The sequence below is a fragment of the Gossypium hirsutum genome, chromosome D02 (genome assembly GCF_007990345.1).
Source record: "Gossypium hirsutum isolate 1008001.06 chromosome D02, Gossypium_hirsutum_v2.1, whole genome shotgun sequence".
NCBI classification, from domain to species: Eukaryota; Viridiplantae; Streptophyta; class Magnoliopsida; order Malvales; family Malvaceae; genus Gossypium; species Gossypium hirsutum.
This window is the reverse complement of record NC_053438.1, coordinates 64,328,137-64,345,740: the sequence shown is the minus strand read 5'-3', so window position 1 is coordinate 64,345,740 and position 17,604 is coordinate 64,328,137. Positions and strand designations below refer to the sequence as shown.

The following is a 17,604-nucleotide window of genomic DNA, read 5'->3' as shown; positions in this document are numbered from 1 at the left end:
AAAAATAAATAAATAAAGGCAATATTCGTTATTTGGAATTTTGAGAAATTGTGCCCTAACTTACTGGGTTTCGATTTTTTTTCATTTGACTTAAATAACCAAATATCCTTCTTAGTTTAAATGCATGAGTTTTAAAAATCAAAAGACAAACTTAATTTTGAAGATTGAAAATGTTGCGCCCTAACTTACTGGGTGTGACGTTTAAATTCTTTGAAATAAGAACGTTTTTTTTTAAAAATTCATTCAAGATAAAAAGTTTGCTTTTAAAATATTTTCAAATTTTCGACACCAAGGCATTAAACAATCAATTTGGTACCGATTTTGGGCGTTACGAGGGTGCTAACCCTTCCTGGTGCGTAACTGACTCCCGAACTTGTTTTCTCAAATTTTGCAGACCAAAATCGTTTTTATGGTGGGCCGAACACACCTCAATAAAGGATTGGTGGCGACTCCAATTTTTGTTTTTAATCGACAACTAATTTTTGTTTTCAAAAAAATGGTTTTGACAATATAAATTTTCTGACTTCAAATTTGTGGTCCTGAAACTACTGTTCCGATTTCACTGAAAACGGGCTGTTACACTTTTATACTCAATATGTTGGAGATTGTTATTTATTACAACTTGTGAAATCAATGGTTTTTCCTGATTGATATAAACTTCCATACGCGCATATCTTCCTCTTGTTCTACTGTATGTATTGAAATCCAATTTGGTCACCTTCCCAACCATTCTCCTAGTTTCCCATAAAACCTCCTTTTTATAGAGATAGCTAGGAAGTCTTGGGAATCTAATCCAGGCAAGAACAATACTAGGACAATAATTTGCAAGATTAAAGTCAATTGTCCGGGGTTGTATTGTTAGATATTGCCCGAAGATAAGCTAAGGTCCTTGTGATAGAACCTTCTCATAATCATAAGAATTTTGGAACTTGGCTAAGAAATGGCCATTTTCTATATCCATTACCTGAAAAGGTTGAGACGGTCTCCATAGTCCATAAATCTTATTTTGTAGAGCCGCAAAACCAATATTCCTCCCCAAGAGCTTAATAACTATGGAGGTGAACATGTCATTGACTAAGAGTTTGTGAACTCTATCCGAAAAATCAATAGCGAGGATACCGTTAACCACCTACTTCTTGATATCGCCTTCAAGAAAGGAGAAATCCCCATCGGTAAAGCCAACTTCAATCTCCCTTTTTGATTCAATGAAACCTTTCCCCAGGACAAGGTATAATTTAATTTCAACATGCATTAAATTTAGTCGGTAATCCAATATATATACTGGATGATATGTATGGATTTACTTATAGGTATAATAAAATAAATTCTCAAGGTGGATAATGTATCGAATTGAATTATAATTGTACAAGTAATTATAACTTTTATTATTATTTGTGAGAAAGAGATGGCAGTATTGAAGTATTGAAAAAAATGTGAGGTTAGTTTAGGGAAAAGAAAGGAGCAAGGGGGCAAGGGTGGGACAGTTGAAGTGAAACCGGAGCCTCAAACATTGACAAAGCCTGGTTCCGTAGGGAGAAGGGAAAACTCCTTTCCCACAAATTTATAGTATTGAATTGGAAATTTGATCATTTAATTTATGTTTTCAGATAATATATTATAAGGAAAAAAAGAGATTCCCACAAGCAAATGCTCTCCCACCTCACTTGTATAAATAATTAGTATGGAAAGAAAAGTTGGGTTTCGTGACCCAAACTTCCATTTTCTTTCTTTTGCTTTGCCTTTTTATTATATTTTTTCCCTTTTGTACAGAGTCAAAGGCTGCAATTATTGTGTTTTGAGTAAAATATGATGTTAAGTGGGAAATGTCTCTTTGTGCTAACCTCTCTTTATTTTAATCTCTCCCAAAATAAATTATGTTCTTTGGCTTCAGCATTTGTTTTTTTTTTGGCTTAACCTCTTTTCTCTTTTTTCTCATTAAAATAAAACATTTTCGTATACAAAAATGACGTGAAGAGCTAATTGTAAAACCATGGTCATACGAAACTCTGGTCGGCATATTTTTATTTATTTGTTGGGTCAATTATGGACGATAATGAAGTTGCAATGTATGCCGTCTTAAGTCTATCTCGCATCCACTCGTCAATTATGTAATGCTCCATGTCCCACTTTTTAACCTCTCAGGTTTATGATATCACGTCCTTGTATGTTGTGACTAACCTTAAATCCCCTTTATTCATAACTAATAATGATGTAAATACTAAGAATTAAGGTGTGCATTCTATGTCTTTTACAAATATTAAATCATTACAAATAAATTATTTAAATAGTTATCAAAACATCACAGCACAAACTCCTACAATTCAGATTAAATCTAACAAATTGAGATTAACTTGAAATTGTATATTAATGTCAACTATGTATATTGTTTGTTAATAGAGTCAAACTGCAAGGCTAGGTGGACAGTGATATTGTTAAAACCCCCCACCCTTTTGCTGTTGGCTTGCTATATGTGCTGGACTTGAGAAACAAGAATTTGAAATGCGTGAAGGGTCGATATAGAAACTAGAAAAAGGGTGTTTACTTACGTTTTCTTTACGTTCAAGGAATACTTCATAAGTTGTAATATGACCGAGGATGATTAACAGCATAATGTTCGCAAGAGTGCCCCAAAATATAATATGCTAACCCACAACTAAAAGGTAATAAGAGGGAGATGGAGGATTAGGGAGGACAGTTGGATTGGACTGTCGGTCGAACTCCGCCATCTCCCACCTACTAGTCATGTCATGTTTATTCCGAATTTAGATAACCCTGTTTTTCTTACAACCTCAGATCTACTCATTTTTGTGTGTTTTTTTATATATTTTATTTGAGTATGCGACAGTAGTTACAAGTGCTGAGAAAATCAAGCTCAGAATGTCTGCTTCTAACTATAGAAATTGATGCTTTTCATTTTTTATAGACCCATTATACTAGATGGAGTATATAGGAAGATAAGAATATGAAGCCAGCTCAGAGTTTTTGGAGATTCGATCCATTGTGAAATAATAGAGAGGAGAATTGGGTTCTTTTTCAACCGATAACACCCTTCCTGGAGCTTGGATCGTGCAAATGCTGATTTCCAACAATCCTATGCTTATTCTTTCCGGTGCTCTCCCAAAACGCGTTTTGCTTTTGCCAAAGTCAAAATACTTATACGTAGAAAAGATTTATTACTTTTTTTTATTTTTTATTTAATTATGAGTGTCACGTTATTATTTATCAATGGTGTATAAAATTTATGCATTAACAGTGTATCAAATATTCTCCTATATAAATATTCCTTTTTATTTTTCCTGAGATTTGTATGCATTTTTCTTCTCTCAAAACTATTTGCCTTTTCCTAAAGGGACTTTGCTCTGCATGTTCATCTACAAAAGCAATGTTGAACTTGAACCATAGCCCGTTTCACGATGACTTTTGTAAAATGTATAAGAAAAGAGGGTAATATGTCTTTAGCTTTTGATTAATTACAAGGGGAACCGCCATGTGCTCAAGAAAGTTTGCTCTTTAGGTAATAGTTACTGCATGCACAACCATATATTGCTTTCTTTAATAACTTTTTTTGGGGTTTCTATTGACAACTATTTCTGCTGCGTGGTAATCACAGACAAAAGAGACCCAAAGACTTGAAATTACCAAACACTTGATTGCTTTTTCTTTAAAGAGGTTATTATTCTGAAGGGCTAATCAAAGCCCAACTACTGATATAGGCAAGAAAACAAAAAAGTGTGAAAGTGTGGCTTTTTAAGGTTTTCTTCTAAAATAAGGAAAACTATTGCAACTACTGCTTTCTTCATGGTCATCCGCGTTATCATTTGACACCTGTGTGATCCCACTGGAGCAAGATGAGGAGGATGCTGGGGCAAGATTTAGGTCTGTCCTCTCCTTGCTCAGGAATTCATAGAAAACAGGGCTCTTTCTCCTTGCTTTACCAACTCCCTTCTCGTTGCAACATTGCAGGCCGTCATCCTCTCTGTTAGTAGCACCACTTCTTTTCTTCAAAAATATGCGGCACAACACCCAATTTTCCACTGCCACCAAATGGTTCTGCATAGGTTTTAACACAAATCATTAATTTGACTGACCAACAAACATAGCATCATTAAAACAACAATGTACTGCCATTTCCCCGACTCCAGAGGTTATGAAATGTGGTTGGGATGAGATGCTTGAATTATGAAAAATGCTCAACAACTATAGGTAGAAGCAGTAAAGATGAAATGAGAGCAAAGACCCGAAGTTGACCTGAGTTTGGTTCTTCTTATGTGGGGCATTGCAGGTGTCAGCGGTAACAAGGCGATATTCATGCATGATCCAGTCGGTCCTAGTTCCCTGTGGGGGCTTTCCTCTATAAAAAACCAGAGTTTTCTTCATACCCACTACTTGGTTGCCACTACAACTTACAACTTGTTTGTCAATTCCTGTGGCTTTCCAATATCCTGAAAGTGTGGCTCTGTTGGATCTGTTCCCATTGGGATACTTGGCTTCTCTTGTACTAAAGAAGTACCTCTCTTGTTCCAAATCACCTGAACATAGACTCCAGTGTATCAGGCCATCTAATTATCTCTTTAATTTTGTCCTAAAGGCTTCTAATTGTTTAACTACTGTTACATTCAGAGCTATTGATACAACAGACCGCTTTTTTGTTTAATGTTATATAGTCAAAGGAACCATATTTGATGAGTAAATAAAGCAACCAACCTGGCAAGTCCCAAGGATCGGCTTTGCAAACATCAACTTCGGGTATGATAGAGGCAGGTAAGGGCCAAGAAAGCACCTTTCTTCTCAAGTACTGAACCACTAACTCTTCATCAGTAGGATGGAAGCGGAACCCAGGAGGCAATCTAAGCACACCGTTCTTTACAAAATTAAGCTTCTCCATCATCGTCAAAAGCAGGCAACCAATTAGTCCCGAAAGCACCTGAAAACCAACAAAGGGAGTGAGGCAGGCTTCAAACGCCAAATCAAGCCTAAAACCCCACCATCCCACATTGCCTTCTTATATTAATCCCTCAAAGTAAATAGAGAATATCAACAAGGGGGGAACAAGAACAAGAACAAGAAAAGAGAAAAAGAAAGAAATGCGGATATAAAAGGAAAGGAAAAGTCGTAATTGTTGTGTGTGTGTTTGAGAGAGAGAGAGAGAGAGGTGGGTATTTGAGAGGGGAAAGTATGACTTCTTTATAGAACAAGCAAATGCTCTCACACCCCACTTGGATAAATAAATAGTATGGAAAGAAAAATTGGGTTTCGTGACCCAAACTTTCATTTTCTTTTCTTTTGTTTGCCTTTATATTGTATGTCTGTGTGTTTTCTTTTGTAGAGAGTCAAAGGAGTTTGCGTGTGGGTGTTGATGAGGGTTTTTGAAGGAGTAATAGAGAAACGTCAAAGGCTGCAATTATAGTGTTTTGAGTAAAATATGTTGTTAAGTGGAATATGTCTCTTTCTGCTCACCTCTCATTATTTTAATCTACCTCTCTCTCCCTATATATTAACTTTTCCCTCCAAAATAAATTATGTCCTTTGGCTTTAGCATTTGCTTTCCTTTTTTATGTTTCTTTTTACTGCAACATGGTTTTGTTCAATATTTGGCTTAACCTTTTTGGGATTGCCTTCTTTACAAGCATACCATTATATTGGGTTACACAAGCATAGCTCCTTTCATGCTCGCATCCGAAGAGAAATAACAGAGTTTTAAAGAAATTGCATTTTAGCTCACATGGCTTTGAAACCTGTATCAGAAGGAATAAGTTTTCTTTAAAAAATATTTCTCTAAATTATGTAACATGAATAAACATTTATCTTACCATAGGACTGATAAGTTAGCAAGGTAACTAATGTGTTTCTTTAATATTATGATATGAAGTGACAAGAGTTTCATCCAAAGGCAAAAAAAAAAAAAAAAAGGAGGGCTAACTGATCAGTGCTTAAAAACCTTTATGTCAATCATTCATGTATAATGACCCTTTCTTTTCTATAGCCATCATTTGCCATTACCAGAGAAAAAGAAAACAAAAGATAGTGCTCTCTTTTATCTTTACTCCGGTTTTGATAAAAATAGAACTTATTCCATGAATCTGAATCCCCCCCCCCCTAAATCTCCATGAATTCGATATGTAAAGTGCTGTTGATAATATATATACACACACATAAAGATGAAGTCATGGGTTGATCTTATGATAAAAATATTACTATAAAATAATAAACATATACAACTACACAAGCAATCATGCGTATGTATCTTACTAGTGCTTCAAATCCTATAAATTAATGTTTGCATTATTTTAATATATAGGATGCATGAAACAAGTAAATGATCAAATTAGAAGAAGAAATGAAGGGAAAAAAAAGTTAAATTATTGAATTTCTAGAACCAAACTGGGTGAAGAAAATTAAAAGGTCAGCAGTAAATAGGGAACTGTATCACCTCATATTCTTGAATTTGAAGCAAAGACATAAGAATATTTATGCTATCGATTTTCCAGACGGATGATTTAAGGAGAAGGGGGACAAGGCCCCGCAAGAATTATTATTATTATTATTATTATATACAGATTAATATGTATTTGAAAATTAAATGAAGTTGGATAGATAAATGTTATAATCCGGACAAGCAGCAGTGAAACATGATTAACGTGCGACTAAGACAACAAGTTGAGGATGTTTAACCTTTCCAACTTTACCACGTAAGTATTGAGATAGACCCATAGATGGCAATGTTTGTGAATTAGGGTTCCGTCCAATGGGGTATCTGTCGGGTGCAACCCAGCAACTTGAAAGTTGCCAACCAATTTGGAAGGTGGACAATTTTTGGAGTATTTATCTTCGCCTATTTATGAATTTTAATTTTCATCCAATACAAATAAGCTTTTAGTGTGACAAATGGATGCATACAAAAGAGGCAAATTTTATCGGTTAGAGTTGTTTTATGTTCAAATTATTTTGCCTTGGTTCTTTCTTATTGGCTTCAAACTACCACTTCAAATCAATTTTAAGTAATCATTTTTACACAACTTTGAGTTCACATATTGGATTCAGCTAAAGTTTTCTTGGATTGAAATTATTTTGAAGTTTGAATTTGATACATTTTTTATTTTTTTTTCGAAAGTTTGGGTTTATTTTGATATATATATATATTGTTTTAAACAATTAATCCTATTAAACTATGCTCAATAGAAGTCAATTAAGTAATATTTTAATTGACACGGTTGTTTTAAGATGTTGTATGTTAAAGTGGATTAAGATGCGTAAAATCATTTTTAATTGAATTTAATTAGTTAGGGAAGCATTTGACGTAATAACAAAGAATTTCTATTGATACATCGATACAAGGGTCTCATGGGCGGTATATTTACCTGCAAGGTTTCAGGGGCCGATATATTTACCTACTGTTAGTGTAAGAATAATGGTGGCAGTGAGATTAAATACAATAACAATATTGTAGCTTGAGACAAAAAAAATGACTAAACGCACCGACTGATGTTGAGCTTGGGTGAAACTAAGTGGAGGACCGAACCGATTGATGTTGAAGAATCAGCGGATGAGTTGTGGTTAGGGGTAAAAAGCCACTCGAACCTAGAGCTAGATGGTTCTCCCTGAAATGTGTTGAGGCGCAGCAGTTGACTAGACATCTAGGGGTAAAGCACTATTTCGGTGCAAGCCGCGAGAGCGGTACCAAATCGAGGCAAACTCTAAATGCTAGATATGACCTCAAAATAACAAGGGTCGAGGTCGACCAGTGAGACGATGGGGGATAAGCTTCATCGTCGAGAGGGAAACAGCCCGGATCACCAGCTAAGTCCCCTAAATGACCACTCAGTGATAAAGGAGGTAGGGGTATAGAGACAATCAGGAGGTTTGCCTAGAAGTAGCCACCCTTGAAAGAGTGCGTAATAGCTCACTGATCGAGCGCTCTTGATCCAAAGATGAACAGGGTTAAGCGATCTGTCGAAGTTGTGGGATGTAAACATGCATCAGTAGGGAAGCGTTCTGCCTTAGGCGGAAGCACCCGCGTGAGCGAAAGTAGACGAAGCGGAAGCGAGAATGTCTGCTTGAGTAACGCAAACATTGGTGAGAATCCAATACCCTGAAAACCCGACAATTCCTCCGTAAGGTTCGTCCATGGAAAGTGAGTCAGGGCCTAAGATCAAGCCAAAAGGCATAGTCAATGGACAACAGGTGAATATTCTTATACTATCCCTTGTTGGTCCCGAGGGACGGAGGAGGCTAGGTTAGTCAAAAGATGGCTATCGGTTCAAGGATGTAAGGTGCCCCTGCTTTTTTAGGGTAAGAAGGGGTAGAGAAAATTCCCCGAGCCAATGTTTGAGTACCAGGCGCTACGACGCTGAAGTAACCCATGCTATACTCCCAGGAAAAGCTCAAACGACCTTCAACAAAAGGGTACCTATACCCGAAACCCCCACAGGTAGGTAGGTAGAGAATACCTAGGGGAGCGAGACAACTCTTTCTAAGGAACTCGGCAAAATAGTCCCGTAACTTCGGGAGAACGGGTGCCTCCTCACAATGGAGGTCGCAGTGACCAGGCTCGGGCGACTGTTTACCAAAACCGTAGGTCTTTGCAAAGTTGTAAGACCATGTATGGGGGTTGACGCTTGCCGAGTGCCGGAAGGTCAAGGAAGTCGGTGACCTGATGACAAGGGAGCCGGCGAGGAGGCCAACGCCCATTCAAAGGAGCCCTAAGTCATGAGTTCAATCTTTCGACATCTTGATATCCTTACTTGAAAAGAAAAACTAGTTATAGGTGGTAGGTTGGGAATCTAAAAAACAACTATCATGTTACCTAGGCGGATCTGGTTAATCCAAGTAAGAAGTATGAAAACCGATTATAGACAAATTTGCTGAAAATTTGTCTCTGGAGAAGTAAAATTCTAAGGTTGGGTGGAAGGGTAATGTTGGTAAATGTGGTACTATCTGCGCCCCAGTCTAATAGGTTTACCACCCAAGGGAGTCTGCAAAGAAACGAAAGATTAGAAGAAGATATTTGTCGGGTGGTGAAGACACAAGGAGGAGAATTGTGAAGGTTAAATGGTTTGTTGTGTGTGCCTCAAAGAAAAATAGGTCTGGAACTCGTTAAATCTCAAAACAAAAGAAAAAATGGCTCTTCTATTGAGAGGTGCTCATTATGGAGGCATTATCCATATTCAAAACCACTGCTGATCGGCTCAAACGGGTGCAGGCGGTTTGTAGGTAATGGCAAGGGTGGAAGTTTGGGGTCTGAAAATTCTTTGAACGACATTTTCTTTGAAAAAATATGATCAAGCGATTTGCTCACTGAATTCATTGATTGACACTTTATATTGGTTCATGGTATTCAAAATCTATTCGCAAAACTTCGAAACGAAATTAAAAGACAATGGCACTCTGGTTAGTTTTAACGGACAAAATGTATCATCATACAATACAACACCTTGCAATATCTTATTGCTTCAATCTGCTTAGGTGTATCTATGGTATTCAGTTGTAAGGTAAAAAAGTTCTGTAAATTCATTGTCTCGTGTAATTATAAAAGAAAAGAAGCATAACCACCGTCTTTGATGTCACGCGATCTCCAACTTCACAAACATAAGCTACGAGGTTCTTTTTTTTTTTTTTTGTCTAATGAACAACCAACAACAGTTTACATGGGAACACAACTCTCTGCATCATATATTCTTTCTACTTTTGAGGGTATCCAAATATTAGATATGCTTAAATCAAGCCTGAATCATCAGCTCTGGTATTAGCTTCAATAGGAAGGAGAGTTCATCCTTGGAAAATTGTGGCTTTGCTTTCCCTTCCTTCTTCCCATCCTCCTCTCCATACATGCTTTTCTCTTCTCCCTCCTTTGCATGGGTTAAATCTGATACTGACTCACTAATCTCCTTAACCAGGTCCACAATAACTCCCTCAACACCCATTAGATGTTGCATGTATGCAACCTCCGGGACATTACTGCAAAACAATGCACGGATTAGGCGAATACAATTCCGAAACAAATAATGCTTTAACAACTGTTTTAACTTACTTTAATTGACCGTAGGTCATGAGGGAAAGCTTTGATTCTTTGATTCTTCCAACCGCTCCAGGATTTCTAAACACTGCTTTGACTTCGGATACGATCCCCTGCAAGCCATTTTCAAGGCTGAGCTTAATAGCCTCCTCCAAGGAATTCCTCCTTATGTCTGTGTAAATTTCACTTCCCCCATTGGTGAGAAAATATACCTGATATCAATATTAACAAAAAGAAGCCTCAATCAACAATGTATGTACTTAAATGTCAGTGTTGGCAAACCAAGATCAATTGGAACCCGAAAATCTGCACTTACGGGGTATGTGCTCTGCAATTTTCTAATCAACCGGGCTGCATCAGGTTGAAAGCTAGAAAACAAGATTTGTCTGCCCTTTGCATTCTCAAACACCACCTGGTCATGAATTTTAGAAGCCGGCATCCATTAGTTAAAAACCATAATGTAAATGTTAAAATGTCTCGAGTTCCCCACCAGCAGAAGGCTAAAACAAGCATTTACCTTCAAGATAGCTTTAAGTATACGTGAGAGTTCCTCTTCCTTATAAACAATAAAATCATCAAACTTCAATTCAACATTAAAGCCCACCGATTGATCGACATCATGGAAAGCCTCTTCAAGTGTACACAGAGGAGCATCTTTTTCAACCTTCCACTCGAAGAACCTTCCATCTTTTGTTTTCCTGTAAAGCGGTTTTCCCTCCTGAATTGCAAACTAGTCAATCAAAAGACCAAAAAAAGAACATGGTCGATCAAAAGAGAAAGATCAAAGATCATTACACTTCCAGGGTGTTTCTGAGGTCCATAGGAAAGAAATTCAGCCAAAGCAAGTTCTGTAACTCTGTTCTCAACAATGACACCCTGGAATTGACACCCAAAATATTTAGCAACTTAACCAATTATAGGGTATGAATCATGCAAAACTAGGAGAGGAAAGGTGAAAATAGCTAACCTTTTCTTCATGGAGGACGAAGTTGTCATGGTAAATGACAGGGTAATCATCTTTCGTCACCTACAACAAATAGGTTTTTTTGGTATTTGTTTACAAGATCCGTCTAAAGGTTCTTTGTTCATCCATGTAGTTTTTTTTTTTAAAGAGAAAAAAGAAGGAAAAAGAAAAACACCACCAAAGAAGGCAATTCAAAGAAAACAAAAGTAAACCGATCAGTGCCCCAAAATCTGAAAAAAGCAGATTCATAACTAATTCGACAATGAATGCTGAATGAAACAAAAAATGAATTAGACATCAAAGATTAAGGTTTGGACCAGCTAAACAGGGTTGAAAGTGGGATATCTTTCATTGTGGGGTTGGCCGGGCCACCTGACGACCTACCGGGCATGAGACAACAACCTCATCCAGATCAACATTACGAGTCACCATTAAAACTGGTTATCAATTTCGCGGCGAATAGAGACAGAACCTCACCGCTTTTTTTCTTAGTTTGGTAGGGTAGATAATAATAATAACAACAATTAAAAAAAAGGGAAAAGGAAGTTCTAAGAAAGGGTAAATAATACTAAAGACAAATGTTTGCTCTCTCTCTCTCTCTCTCACTCAAAAACCATCGGCGGATTTGAGAGAAACGTGGAAGTTAGCTTAATCGCGGGGCATGCCGTCGGTCTTATATCGGGGCACGCTATGTTTGGTGAAAGGGAGGAGAGAGATGGTAGGCTCACCTGAACGTCAAATTCAATGAAATCGATAGAAAACTTAGCCGCCTCATTGAAAGAAAGAATAGAATTCTCTTTGATGGATTTCATTCTGGGATCAGGCGATTGCAACATGTTCATTCCGTTCCCTCTGTGACCCACTACTAGAAACTTGGGAATGTTGCATTCGCATATTTTTTCATCATTAACACCTATTCATATACCCCCATTAAACCAAGATCTTTTAAGCTAAAAAGAAAAGATAGGTTGGGTGGAGATTGAAAATTCAACAACTTTACCTGCTCGGAAACGAGTTGAGCAGAGTGCTAATGCAGCATTCTCAGGGACTTGATCAAGATTAGGCACATCGCAAACATGAACCGCTTTGAGAGCCATGGCCATATCTTGTCTATTATTTTCTAATGAATTGGCTAAGATTCATTGAATTTAAGAAAGGGGTGAGGTGACGGTGGAAACAGGCATAGGAACTGTTTAACAAGATGACATGAAAAACAAAGATGGGAAGTGGAAATTTAAACCGACTCCAGAAACATTTTTCATCTCTTTGGAATATTCGGCCATTTATTTATAGATTTATTTTAGAGGGAGAACACTTGAAACTTAAGATGGAATATTCCGTAGGTAGAGGACAGGAGAAAATGACGGTCGTTTACATTTTTACCATGTTTTTTCTTTTCTTCTATTTTTGGTTATCCGTTAGTTATATTACTTATTTTAGGTCTGTTTGATTGGCAGTAAAATATTTTTCGTAAAATGATTTCTGGAAAATATTTTACTTTTCTGTAAAATGACTTACAGGAAAATATTTTCTGGTGTTTGATTGAATCTGTGTAAAATATTTTCTGCTGTTTGACAGATTTCCTGAAAATATTTTCCGGAAAAGTTGTTTTTTACATATATTAATATATATTAATAAATTTTTATATTTTAAATTGTTTTTACATATATTGCAATGATTTATTTATAATAATACTCAATAATAAGCTACAATATTGATCGTTATAAATTGGAAAAATATTATCCACAATGAGTACTAGTAAGAATATTGAATAATTATAAATTGCTTCGAAACCATAATGAGTACTAGAAATAATATTATCCAAATACATAATTAGTAGTACACCACATAGTAACAACATTGTCGAAGTGCATAATATTACAATCCAAAGAGCCCCAAAAGCTAAAACTGAAGCCACGACTCCGGCAATTGCCATTTGATGTTGATTACAATCCATCTACACAAAATTATGCCACACAAATATATGATCATTATAAAAAAGATGCAAGATTTTCATAAGATCACATAAAGTTGCCATGACTATGCAAACATGCATATCAAGCTAATTGCCATAATTAATACAAAACTTCAACAAAATAATTTGGTTAATACAATACTTCAACATATTTGATATTGTAGGAAATTAGTTTTCTTGTAGGAAATTACAATTGCTCCAAGATTTTGTTTTATATTATTAGGATTTCAATATCATGTATAATTAATTAATTAATCATGAATTTGAATGGGAAATTGCAATAGTGGATGGTAATGAGTTGAATAAACATGGGAGTATTAGTGCTGCCCCATGATTATTGTAGTTCAATGATTACTATATAATATGTTGTTAATATTTAGGTATACTTGAATATTTTATATACATAATTAATGGTGAATGTATTAAGGAAGCGTGTCTATTATAACGATTTGATTAAATTAATTATTTATTATTAAATAAATTAATTTTATTTATATATTATTAAGAAGAATCAAATAAGTAAAATTGGAATAGAGTTAATATTTACTGTTTAAAAAATATCATTCATTAATTTAACAAAGTTAATATTTTTAAAAAGGATTTATGGTTCTGTAAAAGAAATCTTTTGTTTGAAATGAATTGCAATCGGGAAAAATAAATGTTAAGCTTATTACAAATTGGACTTATTTAACTTCTTTCTAATAATATAGAGATTAAATTAATTTATTTAATAATAAAAAATTAATTTAATTCGATTCCTATAATAGAAAACCTCCCAAATACTTAACCTAAAATCTTAAAATATTTTAGTTGACTTGTTATAATAATTTGAAACTTTTATATATTTGATAGTATCTTTTCATTAAATTAATTAAGGTTTGATGAATTTATGAGTAATTTGAAAACCATATTAAATATATATATGCCTTTCTAATCCCCACAAGAATTAAAAAATAAAATTCAGTCAAGCTTATTAAAACCTCCAATGGACTTCCGAGACAATTCAGTATCCTAAACACTTCAAGTCTGTAATTACAGCAGGCACTCTATATTAATCAAAACTCCCCACTTCCTAAAAGGTTTCAGTTTGAGTATTCTACAACAAAAAATCCCTGTATAAAGCATCCATTAATTTTATGCCCTTCTAAAACTAAAGATTAACTCCTAACTACTTCACACAAATGAATTAACATGAAAAAAAAGGTAGTTTCAAGTCTCAGCCACTACAAAAGCAGAACCTTATCAAACTGGACTTAACTTTCTCCACAAACTCATTTTTCTTAAATCCAGCAAAAATTTGTTAATATATTTGGGAGATAAACATGTTCGGTTAACTTGAAAGGTAAAGAAATTCTGCTGATGAATGATCAGACCATCGCCTACAATTGCTGCAGATTACCAGTAAGCTTGAATTACAATTTTTGACCAAATTTATTTAATACCTTAATTTGTTATGCATTATTTGTTACCCATTTTCAGGACCACGTGTAGTTTATAGAGGAAAATAAAATTTGGGACCATTACCAGGAACAACAGAACAACAGGAACGGCATTGAATCTTTTTCAAGCAACAGGAACAACAGAACAAGTCTTGAACACCAATTTGAAACAATATGGTTCAGCATTAGTTTGACTATAATCGAATAAAATGTTTCAGATTGAAGTAAATTATTCAGCAAGTAGATAAAACAAATCATTGTCTCTACTGATTTTTTTTAATGAAAGCATAAATAGTTGTTTATTCCCCTGACCATAACATTCATCTATTCTGTTGGGAATTTAGGCAAACAAGTAGGACAAGAAATTAGGGTGTTAAGGCTGCAATTTTTTTCAATTTTCCTTTCCATTTAACATTATTCACTCATGTAAATTTCTTTTGTTTTTTCCAGCATAATACGAACTGTAATCATAATCTTTGGACTCTTAAAAAGCCAAACATTTTGTTTTTTCAATTTTCCTTTCCATTTTGCAGGCAGAGATGAAGAAGCCAAACATTTTCTCTCTTAAAAAGAATCATCCTTTAGTAGCGAAAATTGAAAGAGAAGACATAACTATCTCTTTGCTAACTGATTTGGCCATGAAAGTATCCAAATTACCCATTTTCCAGTTAACCTAGAAACTGTTTGCAAAAAACATTTGCAGAAAACTACCCATTTGCAGAAAACACATCTACTACAAAAACTTGCAATAAAACTTGCAGAAATCAACAGATCCCCTAACATAGAGCTTGCAATTTTACCTTCGATAAACCAGCAGAGGTGAACCGACACGCTAACGAGGCAAGCAAAGAGAAGAGGTGAACTAGCAGAGAAGATGAGGCAGAGATGATGATGCTGCAATCGATAGGGTGAATAGAGGAGCTGTGGAAAGGGTGAAGAGAGGAACAGTGGAAAGGGTGAAGAGAGGAGCTGTGGAAAATGTCTTACCGATTTCTAAGGGGTAAGACATTTTCCGGAAAGATGAGAGGCTTTTACCCGTGTTGCGGAATTGATTTTCTAAAAGGAAAATATTTTCCTTCAATCAAACACCGGAAAATGGGGAAAACCAATTCCGGAAATGGTTTTCCCCTATCAAACAGACCCTTAGTTTCACTTGTTGATAAACATAGTCAAAAAAATTAATAGATAAAGAAATTATTCCTTTATTAAGTGAAGATATTGATAATCAATTTTATCATAATAAAAAAATAATATTTAAATCTTATCAAACAACAATTGTAGAATTAAGAATTTAAGATATATCAACTTTTGATTTTTAATATATTCACCACATAAATAATCTTAATTTTATGTTATTAAATTAATCTTTTTTAAATATCAAGAAAAGAAAGAAAAATTTAAAGATTGAAGACTTATTCTTTTAAAAAAATTCGTATTATTGTTAGCTTACAACATTGAAATTATGAGAGCATTTTGTATATAATTATGTTTATTATTTTGAATAATACTGTTTTATATTAATGATGAGTAAATTATATTAAATTAATTATTGTATAGTTAAATATATTACGTGTAGGCTTTGCGGGGATTTCTTTTTTTTTTTTTACCAGGAAAGAAGAAGAAAATTGTAGAAGGCTGTGGAATTGGAAAGACAATCTATACAATACATAAAATAAATATTTTAATAATCAAAAGTACCTTCCTGAATTTCATGAACCTTCTGGAAATTTTCAAATCTGCTCATACGTACTAGAATTGTGATTTTTTTTTTTTGGGTATGGAAACAGGGCTGGTAAATGTTATATGCTGTGGCTCGAAGCAATTGTACAAAAACTATGAAGAACATGACTACGAAAACAACGCTGAAAACAAACAAAAACAATCTTAAGAAAACCCAAAGCAAACGTAAGTATCCAAACTAGAGTCTTGCCCTAGACTAAGTTCATCGACCAGCAGTTTCTCTAGTACACCGGTAATGCTAGGATGTCATAGTTTAAGACAACAGTCTCCAATGACCAATAAAAAGGAGGAAGGCTAAAATGACATAAGATCAACTTTGTAATCAATTTCCTAGTGTTTGTTTGTTGTTCTTCGACAATCGTTTGGTTAAGTTGCAACTTGTTTAATAGTTGTTCCTATAGCTGCTCCTGCTCGTAAAGATCAGTTGTTTTTTTTTTTTTTTCAATTTGGTAATAGAGCTAGACATTTGATGTAATAAATTTCATCTCGCTGTTGATTTTCAGTCACTATAAAAGTAGCTTCTGTGTCTAGACTCTCAAAGTTGAATAGATTCAACTATGTCTATTGAAAAATGAGGATAAGAGCTTTCATCAAGTTTATGGATAATGATCTATCATGATGACATATTATGTTGTGTTGATGAACCAGAACTTAAGGGAATGTTTAAAATCATAAGGAGTAATATGTAAAGAAAATTTAAAAAGAGCTAAAAGGGATTGAAAACGTATGTGAAAAGTATATATAAAAAATTACATCATTCTAATATTTAATCTAATATATATTTTTTCTTACGGTAGTCTGATGTTTTGTATGGAAATGTGTAATAATTATATATTATTTTGATTAGATTAATGTCATTTTTTGATATAAACATAGTCATTAGGTCTATTTTGCTATTTATATATATTTTTTAATTATTTTAAAACTAGAACTTAACTTGGGTAAAAATATATATGTATCAAAATTAGACCTGATCATTGGGCAGGGCCCGCCCTAAAAGTGAGAGGATTTAAGTAAAAATATAGACTCAAAAAATAGGTTTGGGTAAAAAAATAAAGCCCGTTTAAAAAAATGGGTTGGGCCTTGGGTAAGATAGTTTTTCTCGGGCCCAGCTCGACCCGCATTCACAAAAGGACAAAAAATCTACTATTTTAATGTTATTTTCTTGCTGTTTTCCCCCTATTTTGCTACCATTTCACTATTATATTGCTACTATTTTGTTGTTATTGTTTGAATATTGTATAACACTTATTTTATTATTAATTTTGTTATTATTTTAGTGACATTTTCTTGTTAAGTTACATTTTTGTGTTATTTAAGTATACATATTTTTTAATTTTTATTTTTATTTTGTTGGGAAATATTTATTTTAATGTTTTTAGTATTTTTGATGCATTATATATATATATTTAAGAATTATATAAAAAATTAATATGAGTGGGTTGGGTTGGGCTAGACTTGAGTTTTAGCATTT

The 17,604-nt window shown here is 34.4% G+C and overlaps 2 protein-coding genes across 2 annotated transcripts; both read right to left on the bottom strand.

Moving 5' to 3' along the window:
* Window positions 1-3,747: 3,747 nt before the first annotated feature.
* Window positions 3,748-4,888, bottom strand: LOC107909534 (NAC domain-containing protein 83-like). Its single transcript, NM_001327017.1, has 3 exons — window positions 4,705-4,888; window positions 4,249-4,529; window positions 3,748-4,050 (listed from the first exon to the last, which is right to left on the bottom strand). The coding sequence occupies exons 1-3, from the start codon at window positions 4,886-4,888 to the stop codon at window positions 3,748-3,750; spliced, it is 768 nt and encodes a 255-aa protein (NP_001313946.1).
* Window positions 4,889-9,366: 4,478 nt separating this feature from the next.
* Window positions 9,367-12,231, bottom strand: LOC107909535 (glycerophosphodiester phosphodiesterase GDPD1, chloroplastic). The gene is made up of 8 exons (XM_016837109.2): window positions 11,977-12,231; window positions 11,705-11,889; window positions 10,980-11,039; window positions 10,808-10,888; window positions 10,530-10,730; window positions 10,329-10,424; window positions 10,028-10,224; window positions 9,367-9,954 (listed from the first exon to the last, which is right to left on the bottom strand). The coding sequence occupies exons 1-8, from the start codon at window positions 12,077-12,079 to the stop codon at window positions 9,717-9,719; spliced, it is 1,161 nt and encodes a 386-aa protein (XP_016692598.2). The 5' UTR covers window positions 12,080-12,231; the 3' UTR covers window positions 9,367-9,716.
* Window positions 12,232-17,604: the final 5,373 nt, after the last annotated feature.